At 45.9% G+C, this 26220-nt stretch overlaps 1 protein-coding gene across 4 annotated transcripts; it reads left to right on the top strand.

Annotated features, from left to right (window-relative positions):
• Positions 1-307: 307 nt before the first annotated feature.
• COG1 (component of oligomeric golgi complex 1) lies at positions 308-25678 on the top strand. 4 transcript variants are annotated; one of them, XM_088474534.1, is made up of 15 exons: positions 308-778; positions 3101-3333; positions 3849-4030; positions 4533-4703; positions 4964-5120; positions 5766-5976; positions 7357-8148; positions 14824-14970; positions 15824-15985; positions 17989-18107; positions 18193-18301; positions 18573-18682; positions 19712-19793; positions 24318-24367; positions 25459-25545. In XM_088474534.1, the coding sequence occupies exons 1-14, from the start codon at positions 479-481 to the stop codon at positions 24342-24344; spliced, it is 2802 nt and encodes a 933-aa protein (XP_088330660.1). In that variant the 5' UTR covers positions 308-478; the 3' UTR covers positions 24345-24367; positions 25459-25545. The 4 variants fall into 4 exon arrangements, with proteins under 4 accessions (XP_088330660.1, XP_088330661.1, XP_088330658.1 ...); XM_088474535.1 differs by having other exon boundaries at positions 24318-24352; positions 25459-25514; XM_088474532.1 differs by lacking the exon at positions 24318-24367 and having other exon boundaries at positions 25459-25678.
• Positions 25679-26220: the final 542 nt, after the last annotated feature.

Consider the following 26220-nt stretch of genomic DNA (forward strand, 5'->3'; position numbering starts at 1 on the left):
TCAGGTTTTTCAGCCACCAGAAAGAAAAAGTGGTCAGTAAAAAATAGCTTTCCCTTTTTATACTATAACGCACGAAGTATAACAAATTATTTTAAGCGCAGGGTTATAAAAACTGTATTTAAAATGCTTGAAGCTTCATATTGTCAAAGATTTTTTTTTTACGTTCAGTTCTAAATTATTCAGTTCTAAATTATAAGGCGTCACAAGAAATGCTAGGAGCCGCCGCTCACACACACTCTCCCCGCCTCCTCCACACCTACATCTGCTGCACTGACGTTTCCGGGCCACGTGTCAACAGCGATGATCACATGACACAGAAGTTCTGCTCCAGTGTTCTCGTGCTGTATAACTTTTGTCAGACTACATATCCCAGCATGCTTCGGGCGTCCCTAAGCCGCTAGTGAGTTGCTGTGACTCGCAATGTGCGACGGGAGGTGTAGTTCATCCGCTCCTGGATGTGGTGGCAGTAGTAGCTGTCATGGCGGAGAAAGTGGCTGACCTGCGGGATCCCGGCGCCCTGTTTGAGGCGCACAGCGCTGAGGAGATCCGCGGTCTGGAGCGTAAGGTGCGGGCTGAGATCGAGCAGAAGAAGGAGGAGTTGCGGCAGATGGTCGGGGAGAGATACCGGGATCTGATCGAAGCGGCGGACACCATTGGGGAGATGAGGAAGAGCGCTGGGCTGGTTGTGGGAGCTGTGCGGGACATGGAGCGGTACTGCGGGGCTCTGAAAGGGAAGCCGAGCACGGCCGGGGGTCTCCGGGGTCCCAGCACGGCACAGGTAAGGCAAGGAGGCGCAGTGGTATGTATGGTACGTGACAGGATTTAGAATCACAGAAGTTTTCCCTATACCAGTGGCTCCCAAACTTGGTAACACGGGTTAGTTATCCAAGACCAACTTAAATTATTTATGGTCCATGTGATAGACTAAATCAGAGCTGGTGGCTACTAATCATAAAATATGTGGACAAACAGAAGCTGTGGGCTGCGCTGTTGCTGCCCCATGGCCCCTGAATATGGCTAACAGCGTGCCTGGAACGGCAATATCACTGCTGCACTGCCACCCAGAGCGTCCTTTCGTGGCACCAGGTGTGCACCCTGCAGTATGTTCTGCCTCCCGGAGCATCCTGAGGCTTCTGTACGTCAAGGTGCTAGTGGCCCTATCCCCTCGGTGCAATGGCATGATGTCATGCGTTCAAAGGGTAAAGTCGGCTCAAGGTGCACTGCCGCCCTGTTATGCCAGTGTATGTAAGTGCATTTTACATATTTTAATAAGAAACTTTTGACCTAGGGCAGAGGTTCCCAAATGCAGTCCTCAAGGCTCCCTAACAGTTCAGGTTTTAGAGATAGCCATGGTTGAGTACAGCTGACTTAGGGCCTGATTCAGCAAGGAACGCTCAGGAGAGAACGCACGCACTTGGCCGTTGTTTCCGTACTGCGTATGCATCACATTGCGCGTGCCCGAACTAGCCAGTGCGATCGGGTAAACATATGCAGACCCCTTCCGATATTGATTGATGGGCATTGCCATTTGTGGGTGGTGATGGGGGGGTGGTCTGGCGAATGCAGACATGCTTGTGCGTTGATCTGCCGTTTTAGGGGCGTCCATAATTCAGCCAGTGCGGCGACGTTCGCAGTGATGAAACTAAATGCACACAGGAAGTTGCCAAGATCCTGCGCAAAGTCTGGTTAACCATTATTATGCAACTGTGGTCGATGGTTACACTATCTTGCGTGCTGATAAGGCTTTGAGTAAAGGGAGATGGATGGCTTAATATGGGGCTGGGCGACTATCTTGTGCTGCGGTCTCCGTGCGTATGCATTGATTAGTATATTTTCGCAGCGCGTGCGTCTGTAAGTGTGCGTGCCTTGCTGAATCAGGCCCTTAATTAGTACCTCAGTCAATTTCATTTAACCACCTGTGCTCAACCATGGCTATGTCTAAAACCTAAACTGTTGTGGTGCCTTGAGGACCGCGTTTGGGAACCTCTGATCTAGGGGTATCATGAGAAGTAAAAATCCTGATACTGTAGTGCACCGTTATTCAAAAAAGTTTGAGTACCACTACCCTATACTACACAAAGTGATCTGGCAGCTGGGCATTTTGATGATACGATCGAGTCTGTTGCAATTTGGTGACACAAGATCAAATCTAACCGACCTGGTCATTTGGTTGCTGGTTGATCGGATGGATCACAAGTGGCACGGTGTGTTTCCACAGACTTTCTGCCCTTATCCTCCCCTATTCCAGTGATAATCAACATTTGAGTTAGTTTCTGTTGCACAATTTAGGTTCTATTTTGCTAAATATCCTATATACATTGTATTGTGACCCTCCTTATTTACAGTCACAGAAGAATGACACATTGACACTTTGGATCCCATCATATATACAATATATAGCTATATACTATTGCGCTATGACCTGACTGGGCTCCATCGTGTACAGTGGGAGAGGTGGCACCCTCTGGATTGTGATTATTTTTAAAGGCAGTACTGCAGTGGTAAATGTTTCAAGTTTACTAAAGTGTATAGAATGTTGAGTATAAAAACCTTTGCAACACTACATAACTTACTCAGATATAACTTGCTCTTGTTTTTTTGTTATAAAGTATATTCATTCAACAAATATTCTGTTATAGCAAATTAAGCAGTAGGTGAGGTTGGAAACATTGTAAAATCAAATGCACAATTTGAAGGCATTGAAGGTAACGTGGCTCTCCAATGTTGGTGGAACTACAAGTCCCATCATTCCATTTTAGTCTATTGCTAGAAGACATGCTGGGACTTTAAGTTGCACCACAGTGGAAGAACCTAAATTTGCCTCTATCGTGGCTGCAATTACCACACTGTTATCAGCCCTTGATTTGTCTTTACTATACTTATCGGATATGTCTTCCTCTTTTGTATATTTACTATGTCATTATACTGGAAATTGCCCTTTTGTTTTGCTTTCTGCTGTATGGTGCATTTATTAAAAAAAAAAAAAAAAAAACATGTTCAAATGAGTCAATACATAGCATAATGAAGTACACATTTTAAGGTAAAAACCTATTTAACATTAAACTAATATACATTTTTTTCAATTATTATTTTTACCTAGTCCCAGGAAAAGTTTTACAGCACTGCTGCTCAGATCAAGCTTTTGCTAGAGATTCCAGAAAAGATCTGGAGTGCAATGGAATCATCTCAATACCTCCGTGCAACACAGCTCTACCTTCTGTGCTGTCACCTGCACTCCCTGCTCCAGCTAGACTCCTCCTCCTCTCGCTACAGCCCTGTCCTCGCTAGGTTCCCCATCTTAATACGCCAGGTGGCTGCAGCTGGGACATTCCGGTAAGCACTAAATCTACTTTGCATGTATGTGAAACAGTAGTTAAAATGTGTTTAATTGAATATTATACAAAATCACCTGAAGTTATGCACAGTATTAGTATAACCATTGGCTTCCAAGTTTCGTACACCATATTAAACTTTGTATAATCACCATAAATATCAAGATAATCACTATTTGCTATTAAGTTATCAAATTCGAAGCTTAGGTGTTAACTAGATATAGTAGTATAAAGTAAATGCTTAAATCTGTTCTTTGTTTAATAAATCCAAGATGCATTTAAAAGTTGCTGTGGTGGTGCTTCTCTACCTTTCATATTACAGTGAAATGAGGCTACAGCCTATTATGATTATTGGTTGAGACCAAAAAATGGCTTTCTCTACCTTGTGTGTAAGCACCTGTACACCTGAAATATCCAGACAGTTGTTTCTGTTCAAGTAATCATCATTTTATCCTAGAAAAGTTCTGTTTTTTTTCCTGTAAGTCGTTGTGAAACATCACTGTGCCCTCTTTCCAGATCCACCATACTCCAGGAAAGCAAGTCCCTCCTCAGGTGTCCTTCAGCATCTGATCAAAATGTGGCTGAGGCACTTTGCTCTATTATGCTCCTGGAGGATAGCTCTCCGCGTCAAGCCCTGGCAGATTTCCTGCTGGCTAGAAAAGCTGGAATCCAGCAGCTGCTCAACCAACCACATCATGGTAAACAATTGTTTAATTTGACTTGTTTTAGTCAGGGAATTGCACTGAGTTGCCCTTCTTTCATGGTCAGAATTGATCTTCTTAATCAGAAATTTGGTTGTAATTTATTCACTGGATCTTGCCATATTTCTGCAAAAACCCTTTCCATCTCCAAGCCAGTGACTTGTATTTACTGTAGTGCAATATCACCCAACACCCATTCAACAGCTAGTTGTGATCAGCCTAGTGCAGGGGTTAGCCAACCTCGGTCCGCATGAGCTACCAACAGTTCACGTTTTCCAGACCACCTAGCAGGTGCACAGCTGTATTCATTACTAACACATTTGAAAAGATCCACAGGTGGAGCTAATTATTTCACTTGTGATTCTGTGAGGAGACCTGGAAAACATGCACCGTTGGTAGCTCTTGAGGACAAGGGTTGGCTACCACTGGCCTAGTGCATGTCAGACAGTGAGAGTAAATGTGTTTGTAATAGACTGCATTTTCTTTGCTTGAATTTCAGGTTCAGGTGTGAAGTCCCAGGTGTGTTCTCTAGTGGAGCTTCTGGCAAATACCCTCTACCAGGCTCATGCTCTTTTCTATATGCAGCCAGAAGACGTGCCACCTAACCCTGCTCTTAACTGTGGTCTTTTATTCTCTATGTTAGAGATGATAACTGCTCAGCACAGAACAGGTGACATTCTATCATTCTTCATTGTAACACTTACACTTTACCCTTCCCCCCTTCACAGCTATATTGTGCACTCAATTAATGCAGTACCTAAGTGATGTCCCTACTTAATTTATAGGCTGCATTCTCTTACATATTGATTTAATCACCACAATGTGCAGACTACAGTTAAACTTGACACATTCTATATGCACACATGCACATACTGTATATACAACGTGTTTTGGGATTTATTTTTTCATTTGTTTTGCTTTCCATTGTAGGAAAAGGCATTAACGTATTGAGAGAAGAAATGCAATCTGTCAGCTGGTTCAAGCACCTTCCACCGTCCATTGTAGATTTCCAGCCCACACTGCGGACACTGGCTCATCCTATAAACCAGGATTATCTGCGGGAAACTCTGCAGCAATGGATCAACATGTATGAAACCCGGCAAGATTTACTTTGTGTACAAAATACTGACAGTGTATCTCCAGTCATTCTGATAAAGCTGGTACTAACATGATTACTAAACACAAGCTGTAATGGGAAGAGAGGGGGAAAGGGACGTAATCCAGGAAGTTGATCTCATGATCTTAATTTACTACCACACCCAGTGACAGGCTGCGGTGTCCATGTGCTGCCAAGGGCAGGAATGGTCCAATCCCGGCCTTCTCTACGAATCGGTGTCACCAATTCGGAGCTAGAAAATGAAGGGCCTGATTGAGAGTTGGACTGAAATCGTGCACATCTGCTTCCGCATTACGTTCACAAAAATGCATGCATATTATCTCTCGTATTCAGACTGTAGGGCACCAATCTGCCTGAGGTTGCTGCTAAAGCCATCAGGGCTTCTGTATGCAACTACTAGTAGGGCTGAAGTGCCACTACACACAAGGTTAATCTTTTAAGAGATGAGGGAATTATGGGACAGAAACAAAAATAATGGCTTTTTGAGTTTAGCTTGCCTATAGTTAGTTTTACAATCGTCAATTAGAATTTTGATGATCAATTTAAAATTTTTATAATTTGCAATTTGACTTCGCTATTATTGAATCAATGATATTCAGTGTATATTCATTCTAGGTGCAATGAGGATATAAAATCTGGTATATCTGCTCTGTTAGTGTATGTAACGAGTCTGAAGGGCCTGGCAGGCATCAGAGATGCTGTGTGGAAGCTATTGACTAGCGAGTCCATGAGCCAGAACTGGGAGAAAGTTTGTCAGCGTCTCTTGGATCGGCCTATTCATTTTTGGGAGGATCTCTTGCAACAATTGTTTTTGGACAGGCTCCAGGTAAGCCCTCCTATATTATGCGTTGTAATATACAGCTTAAGTACATTGTCCAAACTCTTAATTTATGTTAACAAACCTGACTTAAATTTTAATATGCACGCATATAATAAGCACATTTCAACTTGTATATGTCTGTGAGATGTATGGGATTACTCATTCCATATAATACAAAAAAACTAAGTAAGTCCTGGGAATCTTATTTGCCTGCACATAGTGGACGGTGTAAGCGCCCATTTCCTTTTACACAAGTGCTTATATGTTTACTGTAGACCTAATCAGTGGTTTCTATCTGTGCTTGTGTAATAGTGATAAAAAAAAATACAGAATATCAGTGCCCGGTTCCAAGTGGTTCAATTGTGTTGACACTCATAGCACCCACTTGTGCTGATTAACAAGACAATTGATATTCCAAGCAAGAGTGAGACTGCCAGTCCTGAGCATCACAATGACTGCTTTGTGTCAAACAAAATGCATCTTCTGGATGGGAGTATTTTTACAGGGGTTTATAATTAAAAAAAGCTATATTAATTTAGTTTATATTTGTATGGTTGTGCTACATATTGTGCTTTTGTTACTGCTATATGTGCTCTTAAACATGGTATTTAATATGACAACCCATTTTAATAGCTCCTATTGACATATGCTGTTATCATTATTTTGTAGTTATGTTATTATTGCTGGCTGTATTTTGCTTATACATGAAGTAATTTGGAGTCCTGTCCATACTGGTTATTCGCATCGCTATATGTGAGGGCAGCTGTAAAATAAGTCAATAAATGCTTGAAAACTAACATTAGGGTTCATTTGGATTTGTTGGGAAAGTTTGACATTATTATATTCAAAAGATATTCTAAACTCACATTGGGTACTTAATGAATTCATTGTCTGAGACGTGCGTAGAAGAGACAGGAGCAGAAACTCGCCATGAAGCCAGGCTCCTGTTTCTCCTGCACATGGTGCTTCTTAGTAGTACTGACAGTAGTCAAGCAGTCACAGCAGTGAGAGATGTGACAGAACGTGGTTCCTGCGACTAAAAAAAAAAGTGTCAGCAAGGATTTCCGTTGCATTCCAGCTCCACTGTCGGCCTATACAGCACCCACACATAGCTGTAGCAATCACAACATTACCAATAACAAACAATTGTGAAGTCATTGCTTTATATTTTCCTTTGTAAGGCACATAGCTGCTGGTTTGCACAAGTCCTGAATACCACTTTATTTCATTAACTAACTTGTATTCTGTATATCCTATGTACCTAATAAAGACTCGACTTGTGGGATGACCCACATTGGTAGTATGCTACAATATATATGACTGTGATATTTGTAGCTGCTGAAAATATAATTGTTCTCACAATTGTTTTCTGATTTTTTTTCCCAGACATTAATAAAAGAAGGCCTTGAATCCATATCCAACGACTCTGTACAGCTCCTACTCTCCTCTCTGCAGGAGCTTGAAGGGAATCCAGACACAGTTAAGCACATCCAACATGAGAGCAACATCTGTTCCTTCCTATGGTCTGAGAACCAAAGTGACCTTCCGACAGATGCAGCCTGGGTTAACGTGGGAAGCCGTGGACCCCAGCGGCACAGCGGCTTGTCACTGAAGGCACAAGCAGTCACTCCTTGCATTCAGGGATTCTGTCAAGCACTAGACTCTAAATTAAAAATGAAGTTGGAGGACCTCTTCTCTTATCTGCCACGGGACCCGTCTGCCACTGATCAGCAGAACGAATCTATCACAACAGGCGCTAAACTTTCAGCCTTTGATCGGTACGGTGATGCAAGTACAGTGCAGGAGATGTTAAGTCAACATTGCCTTACCTGTATGCAGCACATCCAGGACTCCGTGAGGACACAGTTACAGATGGCTGCACAAATAGGACTCTCTGACCATATCACTGTTCTGTTCAGCTCTAAACTTTGTAAAGTACTCTTCCTGGCAAGGTTATGCCAGTCACTCAGTGAACTTTGCCCTCATTTGAAACAGTGCATCCTTGGGAAATCTGGTATTTTAGACCAGAGTTTACGGGAGCCTAGGTCTGGAAAAAAGTCTGGTAAAGGAAAGATTGCTGATAAGCCACAGGTTCTCTGCAAGTGGCAAGAGCTGAAAGATAAACTCATTAAACAGTCCCTGGACGCTTACGCCATCTGGAGCTCGGTCGTGGTAAAAGTATGTCCCATATCATTTAGAAAAATCATCTCTACTAGTTCTAGCTATTAGCTGTCACCAGTATTCACAATCTAGTTGCATACACCAAGCTTATAGATCACACTATCAGATCACTTTCTCATTACACAGCATGTTCAGCTGTATTGCTGGTCATTCAAATGTTGAAAACAAAACCTGTTTAATGACAATTACTGAGTTAGCCTGTTTAATTCAAATCATTGCTTGGTAACTGCAAGAATATGTTACACTGTTTTATTTGTGATGCTTTTGCCACTAGGGGGGGAGAGGGAGGGAGGGGGGCGGTGTTTAATGTCTTTTTTACATAATGGCCTACTATTGCTTATGATCTGTAAAGGAATAGTTTCCAGTTGTGACTGCTTTTTTACACTGTGGGCCTGACTAAGAGATAGGCGCTAATGCTATCGCGACTGTGTTTTTGAACAGTACGTAGCTGCAAAAAAACATGCTGATAGTTCCAAAGATCGTCCGAGCATAAGGACTGCTGCATTCTCATCTGCGTACAACATTGCTTACCTGCAAAAATATTGGTAACATCGACGCACATCAAGCAGCCCTTGTGGCAGGTCTGACCAGCCGCAAACAATGCAGCTCTTCTGACATGCAGAGGGCTCTCGTGCTGCGTAGGAGATCGCAAGAGCTAATTTATACACACCCATGTAACTGCTTTTAAACGGTCCAACACCTGCGTTTTATTAACAACCCCCCGTTACGCCCCCCCCCCCCAAATGCTGACTACCTGTCGCTTAGTTTATGAATGGATCCTCTGTGCATGTGTAAACGCAAACCAATCCCAGCACGTTCGCAGTGTGGCTTACACGTATGCGCAATGGCAATCGCTCGATCTGCGTAACATCGCATTCGCGTCCGTCTCTGAATCAGGCTCTGTGTCTCTCTAAGAAGCAGTATAATACTTTAGTTCTCTAGATAATAGTTATAACTTCTGTAATCTGTTGTTTTTATTTATTGATTGCTAGTTTCACAGACGAGTTTAAAAGCAAACCACGTTCAAACTGCCCATTTCTACATCAGGGTCCATAGGGTATCCACAGGATACCTTGGGGTATAGGTGATGACGTCAGGCATCGGGCACAATAGAGTTAAGTTTTCAGCCTCCCAGGATGCACTAGGGTTCCCCTCCTATACCCCGCCCCCGAGCCAAGGCATCTCAGTTTCGTTTGGTGCCCGGCCGGAGTCGGATGCACCTGTTAGAGGGGGGCTAAGAAGAGCCCCTGAAGTTTTCTTCAATGCAGCTGTGGCTGCACATCTGGAAGTACAGCATGGACAGTCAGTGCTGACATCCATGCTGTCTTCCCTACACCCCCGCCGGTACCAGAACGCCGGTACCGATCCGGGGATGCTGGTAAGCATCTTGGGTCACAGCTAGCGGTGACCCCAGATGTTTGGGACCATGGCCAGATCCAAGGGGGGCAGCGGGGTCCCGCGGTGGGACCTTGCTGAAACATGGTCCTGAGTCCCCAGGCAGGGGGCTCCCTGGGGACTGGCTGCAGCGTGGAGCCAGGTACCTAACCTGCGCTTCCACTACCCCCCTGGGACAGCGGACCACGGCTGAACGGTAGCGCTGCGGCGTCCCAGGGGTTAATTGCATGCCAGGGGAGCGCGCCTTCCCTGTACGCAGCCGGCGCCTCCCCCACTGCACACAGCCCTCTCTGCACTGTGCTGACTGGCCCTGTGGCAGCGCTCCTCCCCCAGGCCGGCCTCCTCTATGCTCCTCGGTGGCCATCTTTACAAGAGCATGGTGAAGCCCTTGCGGTGCGGTGATTGCAGGGTGGTCTCTCACTATACTACGAGTATCAGTGAGAGGGGTCACATACTTACCGTCATGTCTGAGAGTGTACTACGTGCAAGGTACCTATAGCGGAGGGGGAGGGTAGCGCGGAGGGGCTATGTCGGCAGTGTTATTTATTGGCGCGACAAATTACTGTCACGGCCCCGGTACAGGAGCCGCCCTGGGCTTGTTTCGCCAAAGCGCTTACAACCCTCGTAGGCCAGTTAGCTCCGCAGACTGCTTTCACACAGATGGGATTGTCCCAGCAGTTAGTGGTGTCGTCACCCATGCAGGGTTTCCCGAGACAATTGATGGTACCACACAGTCTCCCTATTTCCCCTCCCCAAGTCTCTCAGGAGCCTGCGTGGGTTAATTCTCTGACGAGTTCTGTACAGCACTTGTCGGACGTGTTACAAGGTGAGTCTGTGTTGAGGCCACATAAACGGCCCATGGCGTCTCTGTCCGCTCCTTTTTGAGGATGACGACGTGACGTCTGATGATGGGGAGATTCTGGATCTTTCTGACCAGGAACCTCTCCGTACTAAAGAATCGGATGCTAGGTCCAGGGTATATATTCCTGGACTTATTCTGGCGGTCCGCACAGCTTTAGTGATTGAGGATGAAGATCCTCCGGTGTCCAAGTCTAAATATGCCTTTTTTAAGGATATTAAGGGTGACGCCACAGTGTTTCCTCTTTCGGGTCAGTTAGTGGACCATTTAGAGGAGGCGTGGAAACATCCGGGCAAACGGTATCAGCCTCAGAGACGCTTGGCGGTGGCTTATCCGTTTGCGGATAATTATTTTTCTAAGTGGGAATCCCCTCCACAGGTGGATTCTCATGTGACACGCCTAGTCCGTAGTGCCACATTGCCCATGCCCTCCATGTGTTCCCTTAAGGATGCTACGGACCGTAAGGCGGAGATCTGCCTAAAGTCCGTTTATTCACTTGCGGGGGGGGGGGGCAGCTAGGCCGGCTATGGCTATTTGTTGGGTAGCCAGAGCTATAGAGCGCTGGGCTGATACTTTGGAGGCGTCTTTCGATTCCGACTGTTCGGCTGAACAGGCCGAGTTGATAGGCAATCTCCGGGATTCGGCCACTTATATCAATGAAGCGGCCTTGGATATCAGTACCCTGGCGTCTCGGATTTCTTCGGGAGCTGTAGCTGCTCGTCGCACCTTATGGTTGCGATCTTGGAAGGCGGACGCTGATTCCAAAAAGGGCTTGGAAGCTTTGCCTTTTAATGGAGAAGTCCTATTTGGTCCGGACCTGGACAAAATTGTAGCCACGCTGGCGGCAGCCAAATCTGCATATCTCCCGTCTGCTGCAGTTCCTTCCAGTTCAGGTACATCGTCCTTTCGGCCTTATAGGGCCCATGGTAGGCCTAAGATGCAGTCCTTTCCACGACAGGCTGGCCCCAAAAAATCGGCCAAGCCCCGGAAGCAGGCCTGGAGTACCAGACGTCCGGCCCCTAAGCCAGATGACAAGCCTGCAGCCTGACGGTCCGGGCCTCCCTTTGGGGGATCCCAAAGTGGGAGGTCACCTGCTGCAGTTCGCCCAGTGTTGGTCGGTTACCACGACAGACACTTGGGTTCTCGAGGTGGTTTCTCACGAGTACGCCCTCTCCTTTCGGCACAGGCCCCCGTCTCGATTCTTCACCACGGGTCTTCCATCAGACCGGAACAAAGCCTTGGAACTGCCGAAAGTTTTGCACACTATGCTCCAGGCTGGAGTTATAGTGCCTGTTCCATTCTCCCAGAAGGGCCAGGGTTTCTATTCCAATCTGTTTTTGGTGCAGAAACCCAATGGGTCGTATCGTCCGATCCTCAGCCTCAAAGCACTCAACAAGTCTTTGCGGGTGCCGAGGTTTCAGATTGAGACCCTACGGTCCATCATTCTGGCGCTGGAACCTGGGGATTACATGGTGTCGTTGGACATACAGGACGCTTACCTGCATATCCCTATTCTTTTACTCCATCAACAGTTCCTCAGGTTTGCAATCCGCAACGACCACTTTCAGATCTGGGCGTTACCTTTTGGGTTGGCGACAGCCCCACGTGTTTTCACCAAGGTGATGGCGGTCATGGCGGCTTCCCTGCGGCTGCAGGGAGTCCGCATGTTACCGTACTTGGACGACCTTCTGTTGGTGGCAGGATCTCCAGAGCTCCTTCTACGCCACTTGGACCTGACCATTGCAGTACTGCAACGGCACGGCTGGTTGATAAATTGGCAGAAGTCCATCCTGATCCCATCTCAGCGGATTCTGCACCTCGGAGCCTTATTGGACTCCGGCCAGCAAAGGATCTTTGTAACGGGGGAAAAGATCTCTGCCTTGCAGTTGAGGGTGCGCAGTTGTCTGCAGAATCGCCAGGTGTCTCAGCACTCGGCGATGAGGTTGCTGGGCTCCATGGTGTCGGTATTCGACATGGTGGAATATGCCCAGTTTCACTCCAGACCTCTGCAGCACTTGATCCTGTCCAAATGGACTGCCTCAGAGTCTACGGTCCCAGACGATGGTACTCACGCCGGAGGTTCGCCTGTCCCTAGCCTGGTGGTTGCAAATGACCCATCTCAACAAGGGTCGTCCGTTCTGGGTGACGAATTGGGTCCTGTTGACAACGGACGCCAGTCTTCGGGGCTGGGGAGCAGTCACGGGTCCACACTTGTTCCAGGGCAGGTGGACTCGGGCGGAAACAGAGCTTCCAATAAACATTTTGGAGCTCCGCGCGCTGTTCAATGCTCTCCAGCAGGCACATCGGGTTCTCCAAGGTCACACAGTGCAGGTCCAGTCAGACAACGCTACCACCGTGGCCTACATAAATCTGCAGGGAGGAACCCGAAGTCGGGCGGCTCTCCTAGAGGTGTCCCGAATCCTGGTTTGGGCGGAGCGCAATCTCCCGGCCATATCAGCAGTATTCATCCCGGGAGTTCTAAACTGGGAGGCGGACTTTCTCAGTCGCCAGAACGTTCATCAGGGGGAATGGTCTCTGCACCAGGACGTCTTTCAACTGCTGGTGGACAGGTGGGGTCTTTCAGAGATTGACCTCATGGCGTCACAGCACAACAACAAGTTGCCGGTGTACAGGTCTCGCACAAGAGACGAAAAGGTGTCTCTGGTGGATGCTCTGTCCGTCCGGTGGACGTTCCGGTTTGCTTATCTGTTTCCTCCGTTTTCCCTTCTTCCTCGGGTAATCCGGAAATTCAAACAGGAAGGAGTTACGCTCCTGTTGATAGCTCCCGCGTGGCCCAGGCGGCACTGGTTCTCAGACCTTCAGAGTCTGTCCGTGGACATTCCTCTGCGGTTGCCGCTACGACCGGACCTGATGGCACAGGGTCCTTGTCTTCACCCGGACCTGACTCGGCTGTCTTTGACGGCGTGGCTGTTGAGACGGCCATGTTAAGGTCCAGGGGGGTTTTCCAGCTCTGTAGTGCAAACTATGCTAAGAGCTCGGAAACCATCTTCTGCAAGGATATACCATCGTGTGTGGCATACGTTCTTCCGGTGGTGTCGGCCGAGAGGTTATGCTCCTCGGGAGTTCCGTCTGTCTAGAGTGTTAGCTTTCCAACAGGCGGGACTGGACCATGGGCTTCGCCTTGCGTCCCTGAAGGTGCAGGTGCCTGCCCTGTCCGTCTGGTTCCTTCGTAGGATTGCTGCAATCCCTGATGTGCGCACCTTTATTCAAGGTGTTCTCAGAATTCAGCCACCTCTGGTTCCACCGGTGGCGCCTTGGTATTTAGCTGTGGTCCTGAGGGCTCTCCAGGGACCGCCGTTTTGAACCAAATGGCTGACAGCTAAGACAATTTTCCTTCTGGCCATTGCTTCGGCCAGACGTGTTCCTGACTTAGGGGCTCTCTCCTGTAGACCCCCTTTTCTGATTTTTCATAGGAACAGGGCGGTGCTGCGCACTCGTCCTGGTTTCCTTCCTAAAGTTGTTTCCAGTTTTCACATCAACGAGGAAATCGTTGTGCCGGCTTTCAACTCACCGCATCTTTCGGTGGGTGAGGCCATTTTGGACGTTGTGCGGGCCTTAAGGATTTATGTTGACTGCACTTCTTCATTTAGGAAGTTGGACGCCTTGTTTGTCCTCTATGGCTTTCGTAAAAAGGGTTGGCCTGCATCAAAGCAAACTGTGGCAGGCTGGATTCGTATGGCCATTCCTTCCTCTGTGAGGGCTCATTCCACTAGGTCTGTGGGTCCTTCGTGGGCTGCTCAACGTGGTGCATCTGCAGTCCAGATCTGCAAGGCTGCCACTTGGTCTTCGGTCCATACCTTTTGTGAGGTATTACGCGTTTGACACCTTTGCCTCTCAGGATGCTTCCTTCAGGCGGCGGATTCTCCTTTCAGCACAGGAGCGTCCCCACCCTTAAAGGATACTGCTTTGGGACATCCCCAAGGTATCCTGTGGATACCCTATGGACCCTGATGTAGAAAATATGAGATATGGTAAGAACTTACCTTTGTTATCTCTATTTCTACGAAGTCCATAGGGTTCCACAGGACTTCCGCCCTGTCGCACCTGTGCTGCAGATGGGCTTCGCTCTGGTCACCGGTTTTTCCGTCTCCCTCTGGTGAGAATGTGATTCTTGCGTGTGTCCAAATCTTTTTTTTTTTATCTCTCTTCCTTCTCCTCCTCTGGCCTATGGCTTGGTACGTAACTGAGATGCCTTGGCTCGGGGGCGGGCCCTAGTGCATCCTGGGAGGCTGAAAACTTAACTCTATGGTGCCCGATGCCTGATGTCATCACCTATACCCCAAGGTATCCTGTGGAACCCTATGGACTTCGTAGAAATTGAGATAACAAAGGTAAGTTCTTACCATATCTCATATTTTTTTCTTACAATGTACTTTTTTTTTTATTTTTCTCACCAGCATCTAGTTCATTCCTTCACACATACCCTTCTGCTTAACACAGCCGGGTCAGTACTAGCGACTGCCACTCAGTGGGAGGAAATAGAAATTCAAGAGGAGACTGAAGCAGGAAGCAGTGTGACATCAAAAATCCGTCTGCCAGGGCAGGTGTGTTCTATCATGTTGGTACATTATTTATGGTAAAATAAATGCAGCTAGGAAAAAATATAAAAACATGTAAAATGTAACCACCACTTACCTACAGGGGATTGAGCATTTTGTGGGCCCAACAAATATTGGGGGTGATTCAGCTGCAAACGGAGATGTTAGCAGCTGCAATATGGTAATGCAGCAGGAGGCTTCGCGTCTCCTGCATGCATTACTGATCTGAGTTGCGTCCAAGGACGCAGCATTAAATCATCTGCGAGCCCATCGGCAGGCTGAGTGACCATGGGGTCATGCAAGCCGGCCTTCACAGATGAGTACAAGAGGCCAGGAAATCTCCATCAGCCGACGGAGATCCTGGTCTCTCAAACCCCACCCGGCAGCAACAGGCATCCGTTTTGGTAAACTGAGGCTGTCGCCACCCCCTCCCTGTCCATAAATTGCAGCAGATTGTCAACCGCTGACAGACTGCTGCTGGAATGCGCACGGGATCAGGTGCATGTGCAGATGCCTTTCTAGAATCACTAGTAAAGGGGCCCAGCATATGTTGAGTTACCTTGGTGTCTACCCACTACTCTGCCCCATCTCTATGCACTGCTCTGCCCCCTCTCTATGCACTGCTCCGCCCCTGCTTTGTCCCACCACACTCACCCGCCCCCCCCTTCTCCATCCTGCCCCCATACTTAATTCGTTCCCAGTGGCAGGCTCCTCCTCCTCTCCTACTAGGCTAGCGTCTGTCTTGTCTCCCTTGCATATTTGAAACTGGAAAGACCTTAGCAGATTATTATATAGATCTCACTATATATGTGCAATAAATGTGTTGTCTGCTAATAATGTATATGTACACTTGCTACAGTGTTCCTGGTACGTCCAGTCACTCTTGTTCAGCCTGTGTCAAGCTGTGAACCGTGTAGGAGGGCACGCACTACCCAAAGTGACCCTGCAGAAGTTGCTGAGAACCTGTCTGGAGGAAGTGGTCAGTGCCTATGAGAAGCTGTGTCAGGAAACTGCAGGAAAGGTACAGCGTGCCAGTGTTCAGTTTTCCTTATATTACTTTTAAAGAAAATCATAAATTTACAATTTTAAAGTGTACCTGTCAGCTGCACACAATGCAGGCAACCACTTTGTGATCAGAGCCAATAGTAATAAGAATGCAGCTTACACCTTCAGTAGTGACATCCTATAACTGAGTGCTGAGAGCCAGCTCATTGCCAGGAGATGGGCTGTTACTGCCCTTTATGCAGTGAGAGATGGCCGTATGCTTCTTGCTGTCTGTCCTGGTTACGCAAAATGACACCTGAAGCAATGCATTCATATAGCCCTGGACTTCATGTCTTATTGTTGTACCTGGTTCCTAGCAACATGATAGGCTGAACACTGGCTCAGACTACATAATGGTTTCCTTCATTCCTTCATTGTTAATCAGTCACAGGTGAATTTTCATATATGCCGAAGGATGTATGAAAACTGTCTTCCAGGTAAATGTGTATACAGATGAGTTCTCATACATCTAGCCTCAATTCGCCTCGCAGCACAACTTGCCTGGCATGAGTGAGCCACCAGGTCCCGAGAAACTCTGCTAGCGTCAGGCTTCTTTTTTTTTTTTTTTTTTTTATTGCAGGTAATGCATCCCAGGAGCATATTCAATTAGGTGCGAAAAGTCCCGGACTTTTCACATGCCGGACTTTTCGCCAACATCGCTGGGTTTCCATGCGGAAAAGTATCGTGCTTATCCCCGTATTCAATTAGAAATCGTTGAAAACGGAACCCGGCGAACTCGGACCTGGCAAAGTCCTGTCAGATTTGTGGAGATCAGCCTGACACCCCCCCCAAAGATGCACTGACATTGGGGATCACTATAGATACCCCCGAATAGGCCTGTTGAAGGTATTTGGGGTACTTAAATGATCTCAATAGCTGCTGATTATCGTCTTTGCAAAAGTGGTGAAGAATAGCATTTAGCAGTTTTTTTGCTGAAAATAAGTAGTCCCAGCAAATTTGGGGTACACGAAAATGGGTCCTAGCATATTTTAAAGTTGTTAAAGTGAAGTTTTTAAAAAACGTAAAAAAATCCACCTGCCGCAAGCACCTGCAATTTTAAATACACCTGGGGCATACTTGGGGACCCCCCTGGAGTCTATTTTGCTAGTTTTTAAGCGTGTCCCACAACTTTATACTTTTTGCTCCCTGTTTCAAAGTCATTTTTTGGGGTGTTAAGTATTTTTTAAACTATTTTCTGACACAGTTTACTTTTGGGGGCTGTCCCAAGGGTGCAGGGTGGCTCCCGCAAGCTTGCACCCCCAAAACCCCAATTCTGCATTCAGCTTTCATAGGCGAATCGTTTTCGCCTATTCCAATGCATTGACTTTCCACACCGGCGAAAAGCCTTTGGGATTGAATACGGGGATAAGTTTTCGACTGGCGAAATGATGTCTCCGGTGATACTTTTCCGCAGAAACTGACTTTTCGCACCTTATTGAATATGCCCCAAAGTCGCAGGTGCAATGCGACTAGGATGCACCAGCAGACTGTGCTAATTAATTTGATATGTGACACTTGTAAATCTGTATATGGACCACAACGGAACTTGGAATGAAAAAAGCTGCGCATGCTACATTGTAGCACTTCCTATTCAGATTCATACACAGATATACAAGTGTCACATACCAAATTAATCAGCACAGTCTGCTGGCATAGAGATGCATTATCGTCAAATAAAAGACGCCCGGTGCTAGCAGAGTCTCACGGTACCTGGCACGCCAAGGGGTTTTTTTATGGCTCAACTGCACAAATATGTGTAAGGACACATCTGTAAATGGTTGTGTAGCACATAGAAAGCAGATGTTTGTTTTTTTACCTTCTAAGCTTTTCTAGAAAAATGACGGTGTCTTATATGGGCAATTATATGCTTTTATTTACCTGTAGAACAGTTTTTATAAGTGCCCAAAAAATTTAAAGCTTTTCTGCATGTATCTTACTAAATATATAAAATACATAATTGCATGATTTTTGTTTAATTAGCAGAAACAACCCACTTCCCTCACACAGACCAGAGCTCTGCAGCTGCTGTTTGACCTCCGTTACATATGCCTCATTCTCAGCTCCCGCACTGAAGATGGTAAAAACAAGTCTGACTCCAGGTATGTGCCTAATGCTATCTGGGTACTGTGGCATAATGTTTCTATGTGACAACGTAATGGATAAATAGACGGCCTTATGTTTTAGAATGCAGCAAGTGGCTGATCAGCTGGAGAGATGCATTGACCCATTCGATTTGGATGTTTTCACACCACACTTGAATGTCAATCTAAACCGACTGGCGCAGAGAACTTCAGTGAGTCTAAATATTTACTTTAAGAGGGCTGAGTGTATGTTATAAATTTGTGCCGAGTATTGGAAATAGCAACACATTAAATGTATGCATGTTCATGGGCCACTATCTAGATAGCTCTAGATTGAAAAAGGAATTGATTACATGAGTCACTTAGTGATCTAGATCACAAACTCCGGATCAGAGAACCCCAGCTCTTTATCTCAATCACATTAGCAATAATTATATTCTTTAAATTACAATATACTTCTGTTACTATGTTATTTCCATACAGGTCTTGTTCGGTTTACTAACAGGAGCAGAAAACCAATTTACCAGCAGAAGTTCCACACTGGGCATTCAGGAAATGCACAACGTCCTCCCATTGGCATCCAGTCAAATACGGTACTTTGCATCATAGGATCTATGTACCACAACAACAGGATATTAACCTTGGATTTAGAAGTACTGTTTTGAAGGCTCAGCACTATGATGCCACATAATGGTGCATATTGATAAACATAGTGAGCAAAAACAGAATTGCATATATAAGGAAAGAACTGACAGTTCTTAAAATCTGTCCTCAGACCCCACGCAGGTCACGTTTCCCAGGTCACCCAGCAGGAGCACAGGTGTACTCATTACTCACTGACACATTTTAAAAGTTCCATTGGTGGAGCTAATTATTTCACTTGTGATTCTGGGCCTAATTCAGACCCGCCCACGAGCGTTGAGCGCTGTCGCTATGGGTCTCGCTACAAAGGGGGCGTGCTGTCGATGGTGAGTGACAGCACGCCCCCTTTGGTGGGCGTGCCGGGGGCGTGGCTGCCCAGACAGAGGCGTTCCCATGGGAACGCCTACCGTCTGGGGCCAGCCCCACTTACATCACAAGTGATGTCAGTGGGAGTGCTTTCGGCTCTGATAGAGCCAAAAGCACTCCAGGGCTTGCGGCAACGAGACGCTACCACAAGGGTCTCGTCACAAGCCCGATGGTCTTGACCATCGCGACCATCTTCCTGGCCGCTCGCTATAGCTGTGAGTGGTCACCTACAGCTATACGCGAGGCCAGGAGGCCGCTCTAAAAATTCAGAAGGACGGCCCTGATTCAGAGCGAGCTCTCTGTCAGAGTGTCCGGCTCTGAATCAGGGCCTCTGTGCGGAGACCTGGAAAACATGCACTGTTTGGGGTCCTCAGGACAGAGTTTGAGAACCTGTGTTTTAGATGTTCCCCAGATAGCACCCTGCACTGGTACCTTAGCACCTACTATATGAAAATTAGTATTGCTATTTACTCATTAATGACAAGTCCCATCCCCTTGTCTTCATTTATTTGTTGGGAAAGCCAGCATGATAAAGATCTCCATTCTGTAACTACACAGCAGAGACCAAGTAATGATTTAAAAAAATATATATATATATATTTTTTTTTTCTTAGGTTTGGGCTGCTCCCTCTGAGTATGTCTAGCTCACGAAAGGCAAAATCTATGGGCAGGATGGCAGAAGATGTGAAAATGCAGGTGAGTGCAAAACCTGTTCTATAAATTAGGAATTAACAGTATTCCTCATACACACAACCACAGCTTTCCTCTGAACAGGCAACATATATATTTGTGTCACAGCTTTATTCATTTTTATAACTTTTTTGTTAAATGTCTTCTGAGCAAGTCTGTATAATCATGTGTTATACTGGATACACTCTTGGCCGAACGACCGACGGATTTTTAGTAAACATACATCGTTACCAATCGGCGCATAATATGTTTGGCCGCAGGAACCGGCTGTGATGTCACTGGTTCCTATGGCCAGCATATGGATTGGCCTGGTGTGTGTGTGTATGTTCACGAGCAGATGTGAACGACATATCTTTTAGATATATTGCATCTGCCATGCTGTCATTCAGACATTACGTGTGTACAGACTGCCAGATGCACTGAACTATATATTGAGCAGTGTGTACCCAGGATTAATGATAGTTGGAAGAGTCCATGTATTGGCAGGTGCAAGCTCACTCCACTGCAGATGAGGAACTTTGTGACTAAAAGCTCCTGATTGGCTGTGAAGGTCACATGAGATCAATGGCACAGGATCTTCATTCCAAATAAACTGGGAATGTTTGCAGGAAGTACCAGACAAACAGTAAGGCACAGGTTCTCAAACTCAGGACCCCAAACAGTGCATGTTTTGCAGATCTCTTCACATAATTACTAATTACATAATTAGCGCTCGCTCTGAATCAGTGCGTCTTTTTTTTTTTTTTTTTTTTTAATGGAGCGGCCTCCTGGCCGCTCGCATTGCTGTGGGTTGCCACCCACAGCTAATGCGAGCGGCCAGGTTGATGGCCTTTGTGGTAGGGCCTCGTGGCCGCAAGCCCCAGAGAGCTTTCGGCTCTAACAGAGCCGAAAGCTCTCCCACTGACATCACTTGTGATGTCAGTGGGACCGTCTCCAGACGGTAGGCTTTCTCATGGGAACACCTCCATCTGGGCAGCCATCCCCCGGCCTGCCCACCAAAGGGGGCGTGCTGTCACTCAACATCAACAGCACGCCCACTTTGGTGCGAGACCCGGAGCAACTGATTGGCCGTCGCTATCTGGGTCTCGCGCATGCCGCAGAGCCGGCTCCATCGTGTGCATGCGCTCTGGGCGACCATCGACTCGGTTGCGAGCGCTCAGCGCTTGCGACCAGGTCTGAATCAGGCCCACAGAGCCTAATTCAGAGTTTCACGCAATGCCGATGCTTTAGAGCAATTTTTTTTGCCACTGCGCTTGCGTCAAGATATATGTGAGCGACAGGCATGGAGCGTCAGGGGGAGGCAACGGAGAGTGTTGGACAAATACACAGACGTGTCTTGACCTTTTCAGGGGCGTATCAAATTCAGCATCAGCGATCCCGTACGCCCGAAACATGGCTCTGGCATCTCAATTACGGTAACCATTCTGAGTTACCATAGACTCACTCAGGAAATCGATGTTTGCTGGATCTGCGTCCGATGCTGCGTTTGTGTACTGCTGCAATAGCTCCAGTGGGTGTCTCAATACAAATCTCGCACATCCTCAGCTGAAAGGTGTGATAGTAAATCACAAGAATAATTGCAATGTATAATTATCGAATTTTCAATTAGCTGTTTTGGCACTTACACACCCTGCAGGCTGAAGTGTTATGGTTTGAACCAATATTCATGAGAATGAAGAAAAGCAATTCAATAAGTATGGATTGCATCACTGAGGCTGCCATTTGGGCTGTTTTAACATTCAGTTAATTAGCTGGGACTCCTCATCCAGACCAGCCTCACTGAGGCAAGCCTGCCAGAAATCAGACACTAGAGCAGCTATCAGTTTTTACCGTCCGGAGCTACATTCAGTTGCAAGCCCTTTTCCTTGTGCTTTAAGTCCACAGCTAATGCCCGTTAACCCATACATTCTGAGTTAAGTGCCCATGGCTATGGTTTAACGTGTTCGCGGCTGCCATGGTAAGGGTATAAAACTCTACCTACTGCAGAATTCTGTTCGAACCTAAGGAGAGGGCGTACAGAAATCCATGTTAAATGCAGTCTATGTGATCTGCTACGAGGCTGCAGTAATTAGCGTGGCTAATTGAATCCGTCCCTATATCCGAGCCTCCTTCAAGTTGGTCTTCCACAGCATGCAGCAGCATATGAGGTCATGGTGTAGATGGACGTCAAGGTGCACATTCTTGCTGATTAAAAACCTGGGAGGGACCACATTGCCTCATTTTCTCTTTAGTTCCATCCTTTTCAGTTCTGGGCTCTATTTTTTTGGTTTGGCTACACCACCTGGTGCTTTCACAAAAATGAGGACAGCAAAGGGGTTTCTGGTGGACTTCAAATTTGGTCCCTTGGATGTTCTTGTTCCCTCAATTAACTGTGCTTCCACAGATGACCAGAAACATTCAGAGAGGGAGATTCTGGTAGCACTGAACTATCCAAGAAGGACATAGGGGGTCATTCAGACCCACTCGCAAGCAGCAATACGCTCGCAAGTGGGTCGATGTTCCCCACTGCGCATGCGCACGACGGAGGGAGCTCCGTCCTGCGCATGCGCGAGACCCGGACTGCGACAGCCAAGCTGTCGCTCCGGGTCTCACACCAAAGGGGGTGTGCTGTCGATGTTGATTGACAGCACGCCCCCTTAGGTGGGCGTGCCGGGGCGTGCCTGCCAGACGGAGGCGTTCCCATGGGAACGCCTACCGTCTGAAGCCGGCCCCACTGACATCTCTAGTGATGTCAGTGGGAGTGATTTTGTCTCTGATAGAGCCAAAATCACTCCAGGGCTTGTGGCAGGGAGACCCTACCGCAGGGTCTCCGTCGCAAGTCCGATGGTCAAGACCATCGCGACCATCTTTTTGGACGCTCGTATATACTGTGGGTGGTGACCCACAGCTATAAGAGTGTCCAGGAGGACGCTCCATTTTAATGGAGGAGGGCCCTGATTCAGAGCGAGCGCTCTGGTCAGAGCGTTCGGCTCTGAATCAGGCCCATAGTATGCAGAAATTCTACATAGCAGCGGGCTCTCTGTGGAGCATGCCTTAGGACCAGGGGATAGATTTACTAAAGTTTCTAAAACTGACAAGTTGTGGTGTTGTCCATAGAAACCATTCAGATTCTAGCTATCATTCCTCTATTACATACTAGAAAATGACAGACTTGCTTTGAGCAACACCACTTGTCTGTTTTAGGAGCATTCGTAAATCTACCCCTAGATCTGTTTAGTCTGGACCTCTCCTCCACATGAGTTCCCTTCCCTTGGCCGGCATTTATGGTGTGGCTGTGAAGCCTTGATCCTATATATTATTTTTTTTCTGAAGGATGGCTCAGACCATGCTTAGGGATAAAAGTCTGTTTCAACCACATATTTCGGCAAAGATGGCAGATCCACGCATCAGGGATTTCCTGTCATGTCTTGGGTCGCATGGTTTTCATTGAAAGAAAACAGTCTCTTTTTACTGCAAGTGCAGTCCTACTTGCTGGGTGTGACTGGTCCGTGATTAAACCACGCTGACATCAATATCAAATTATATTCTACAATATAACCGTATTACTTCAAATACATTTCCCGTGACTGACGTAATGCTCACAGATTTAGAATTTCCTGGCTAGGCTTTTATTACTGTCTACAGGTTGGAGGCAGGCAGACGTGGAAACAATCTTTTTGCACTGACTGCATTATGAGGGAATCTATAAATAATTGACACATTATGCTATCAGTTACTGAACTTAGGGCCTTATTCACAAACGGTCAGAATGCTGACGTTTGTGACTACGATCCCATATGCAGTAAAAATGGGTCAGGCATCTTGCTTCCTACATCCATTCTGCACAACCTTAGTGTTTCCAGAAGTTTAATGATCGACTGATGTGTGTCCCTTAGTGGTGGATCCGATACGCTGACTGTACATGTCTCAGTAAAAATCGCAGCAGCTGCTATATTTGCATATTTTCACACATCTGCATACGAGATCGCAGCTGCGACGGCGTTTTCAACCAGCTCTGAATCGGGACCTTAGTTCTTTATATTCATATGGGTGGAAGCCAATTTACCCATGTGCTTTATCTATGGTAAGCTTGTTTAGATTGCACCTCCTCCTGTACTAATAAAGTCACATTTTTATAGTATACTATTTATTACTCAACCTATTTATATATAACAAAATCAAGAGTTTCCTTCCCCCATCTACAAGTACAATCCTGCTGAGCCGATTAAACTTTTCTGACTTTTTTTATTATGATTCAATAGAATGGTATTCTTTTCTGGTCATTCTATTATCATTCTTATTGATTTATGGTAATTAGCCTTTAACTTGTAGAGTTTCTGACCATGTTACATAACTGCCAACTTTATGCTAAAATACTGTATTAAAATGTTAAATCTTTTTATATAGCACACGGGGAGTTTTAGAAATGTTTATACTGATGTTTAATTGTGCACCAAGTGCTGTTCATTCCGAGTGCCAACAATCTGTTATATTCTGACAAGTCAGTTGTATTTCACTGCTACATCTAAATTCCTGTAAATTGATTTCTAGCTTTTAACGAGTCATATCCTGCTCTAGAAACACAAGTTCGTCTTACTTGGGTATTTTGTTGTGTGATTTTCTCAGTGGTTTGCCGTGGTTCCGTTAGTCAGCCTTTCTGTCTTTTAATGCATGTAATTTAGTTTTATAGCACAATTAAAACCCCAAAGAAACTCATCCCCGTAGTAAATAACATTAAATGACCAATAAACCTATATTAAAGGGAATAGTGGAGGACGTTCTATTATACAGTGCATTATGTCTCTGGATGTCTTGCACTGGTACACACAGTGCGTTCTGCTTGTTCAGTATCATAAGACACTGCCCCACACACAGAAGTGAGAAATGCCATAGTGGGAGTACCTTTCAAATTGCAGGAGTCCTGGTAACTATATTGTTACTGTGCCAATTTCTTATAAATGTGGTCACACAATCTGCAATCCTCTCAACGGTCTCATTGGTGAACAGTTGGACGACCCAATTGAATCTTCCCCCACCTCTAACAACGCTAAAGTTTCATCAGACAAACAAATATTGCAATACATCCTTATTATACCCACTAAACACTGCATTTCAGTCACACACCTCCATACAAAACATATCTATATTAATAAAAGTACTACACGCTATCTGCTCACACTTAGTGAAAACCAACCAACCAACTATTGTGTTCTAACTTCAGCTCTCATCAGTTGCTCATCGTCGCATCGCTTCAGTTATGTGTCCTCCCTTCATGTGCATATTTACAGTCACCATCACATCACCAAACCCTACCCCTTCCCCAGACACACCAACCAAAGTATAATGGTCCCAGCAATGAGAGGGTCACTTCCCATACCCTATCTAAATAAGTATTATTGCTACACAGCCAGTATTTTGAAACTCCTTGATGATTATTATTAGCATAATGCACGGATAGTTTTCTGCATGATTTTTTATTTTTAGTCTAGTTAATAAGAATTATAATATCTATAGACAGCTATGCTGAACACTATTTGCATTATATTGCATGAGTTTATGTAATGAGTAAATATCGCATACATTAGGGTAATGATTGAAGTGGTTTGAACCCCATGAGCACTATTCCTGCAGCTGTCTGTGTAGATGGTTACTGGTATATGACTGTATCCTGACCTTACTCTGATACGTGCAGGTTCCTCTGACCGTCCCACAAACTGAAGAGGACAGTTTCCGGCCAGGCTCTTTGTTCAGGCAACTGGCGACACAAGAAGACGACACCCAGACACCGTCCCTCTTCAAGTTGGGCTGGCTTTCCAGCATGACAAAGTGACACAAAAAAAAAAAACGCTAAGCAGAACTGAAATAATGTAACAAACTGTAATTTTGAGGAAATTAAACAGTTTTATTGTGTACCTCCAATTTGCACTGCCTGTCTTTCCACCTTATACATTGTTTATAATGGGTAAATTTACTAAAGTGAGAGTTTTTAGAAGTGAGTTTTAAAAGTGATGTTGCCCATAGCAACCAATCAGATTCTAACTATCATCTTCTAGAAGGTGCTATTTAAATGCTAAGTAGAATCTGATTGGTTGCTATGGGCAACATCATTTCTAAAACTCACTTCTAAAAACTCTCACTAGTAAATTTACCCCTAAGAGTTTTCTTCTTCCTGGCTGGCTGTTTGTGAAAAGGCTGACTATCAGGTTTCACTTGAGACCAGTATTTAGGTGCTAGTATGTGATCCAATATATATGAACTGAGGGTGAATATGGATATCCTGCACAAAACTTAATTTACAAGAACAGAAAATAGAATGAACTCCAATTTGAGGGGTCTATTTACTAAGCAGTGTTAGGAGACAGAGTGAAAAGTGATAAGGTGCCAGCCAATCAGCTCCCAACTGTCATGTCACAGGCTGTGACTGAAAAATGACAGTCGGGAGCTGATTGGCTGG

Source organism: Taudactylus pleione, unplaced genomic scaffold (genome assembly GCF_031769625.1).
Source record: "Taudactylus pleione unplaced genomic scaffold, aTauple2 ptg000016l, whole genome shotgun sequence".
NCBI lineage: Eukaryota > Metazoa > Chordata > Amphibia > Anura > Myobatrachidae > Taudactylus > Taudactylus pleione.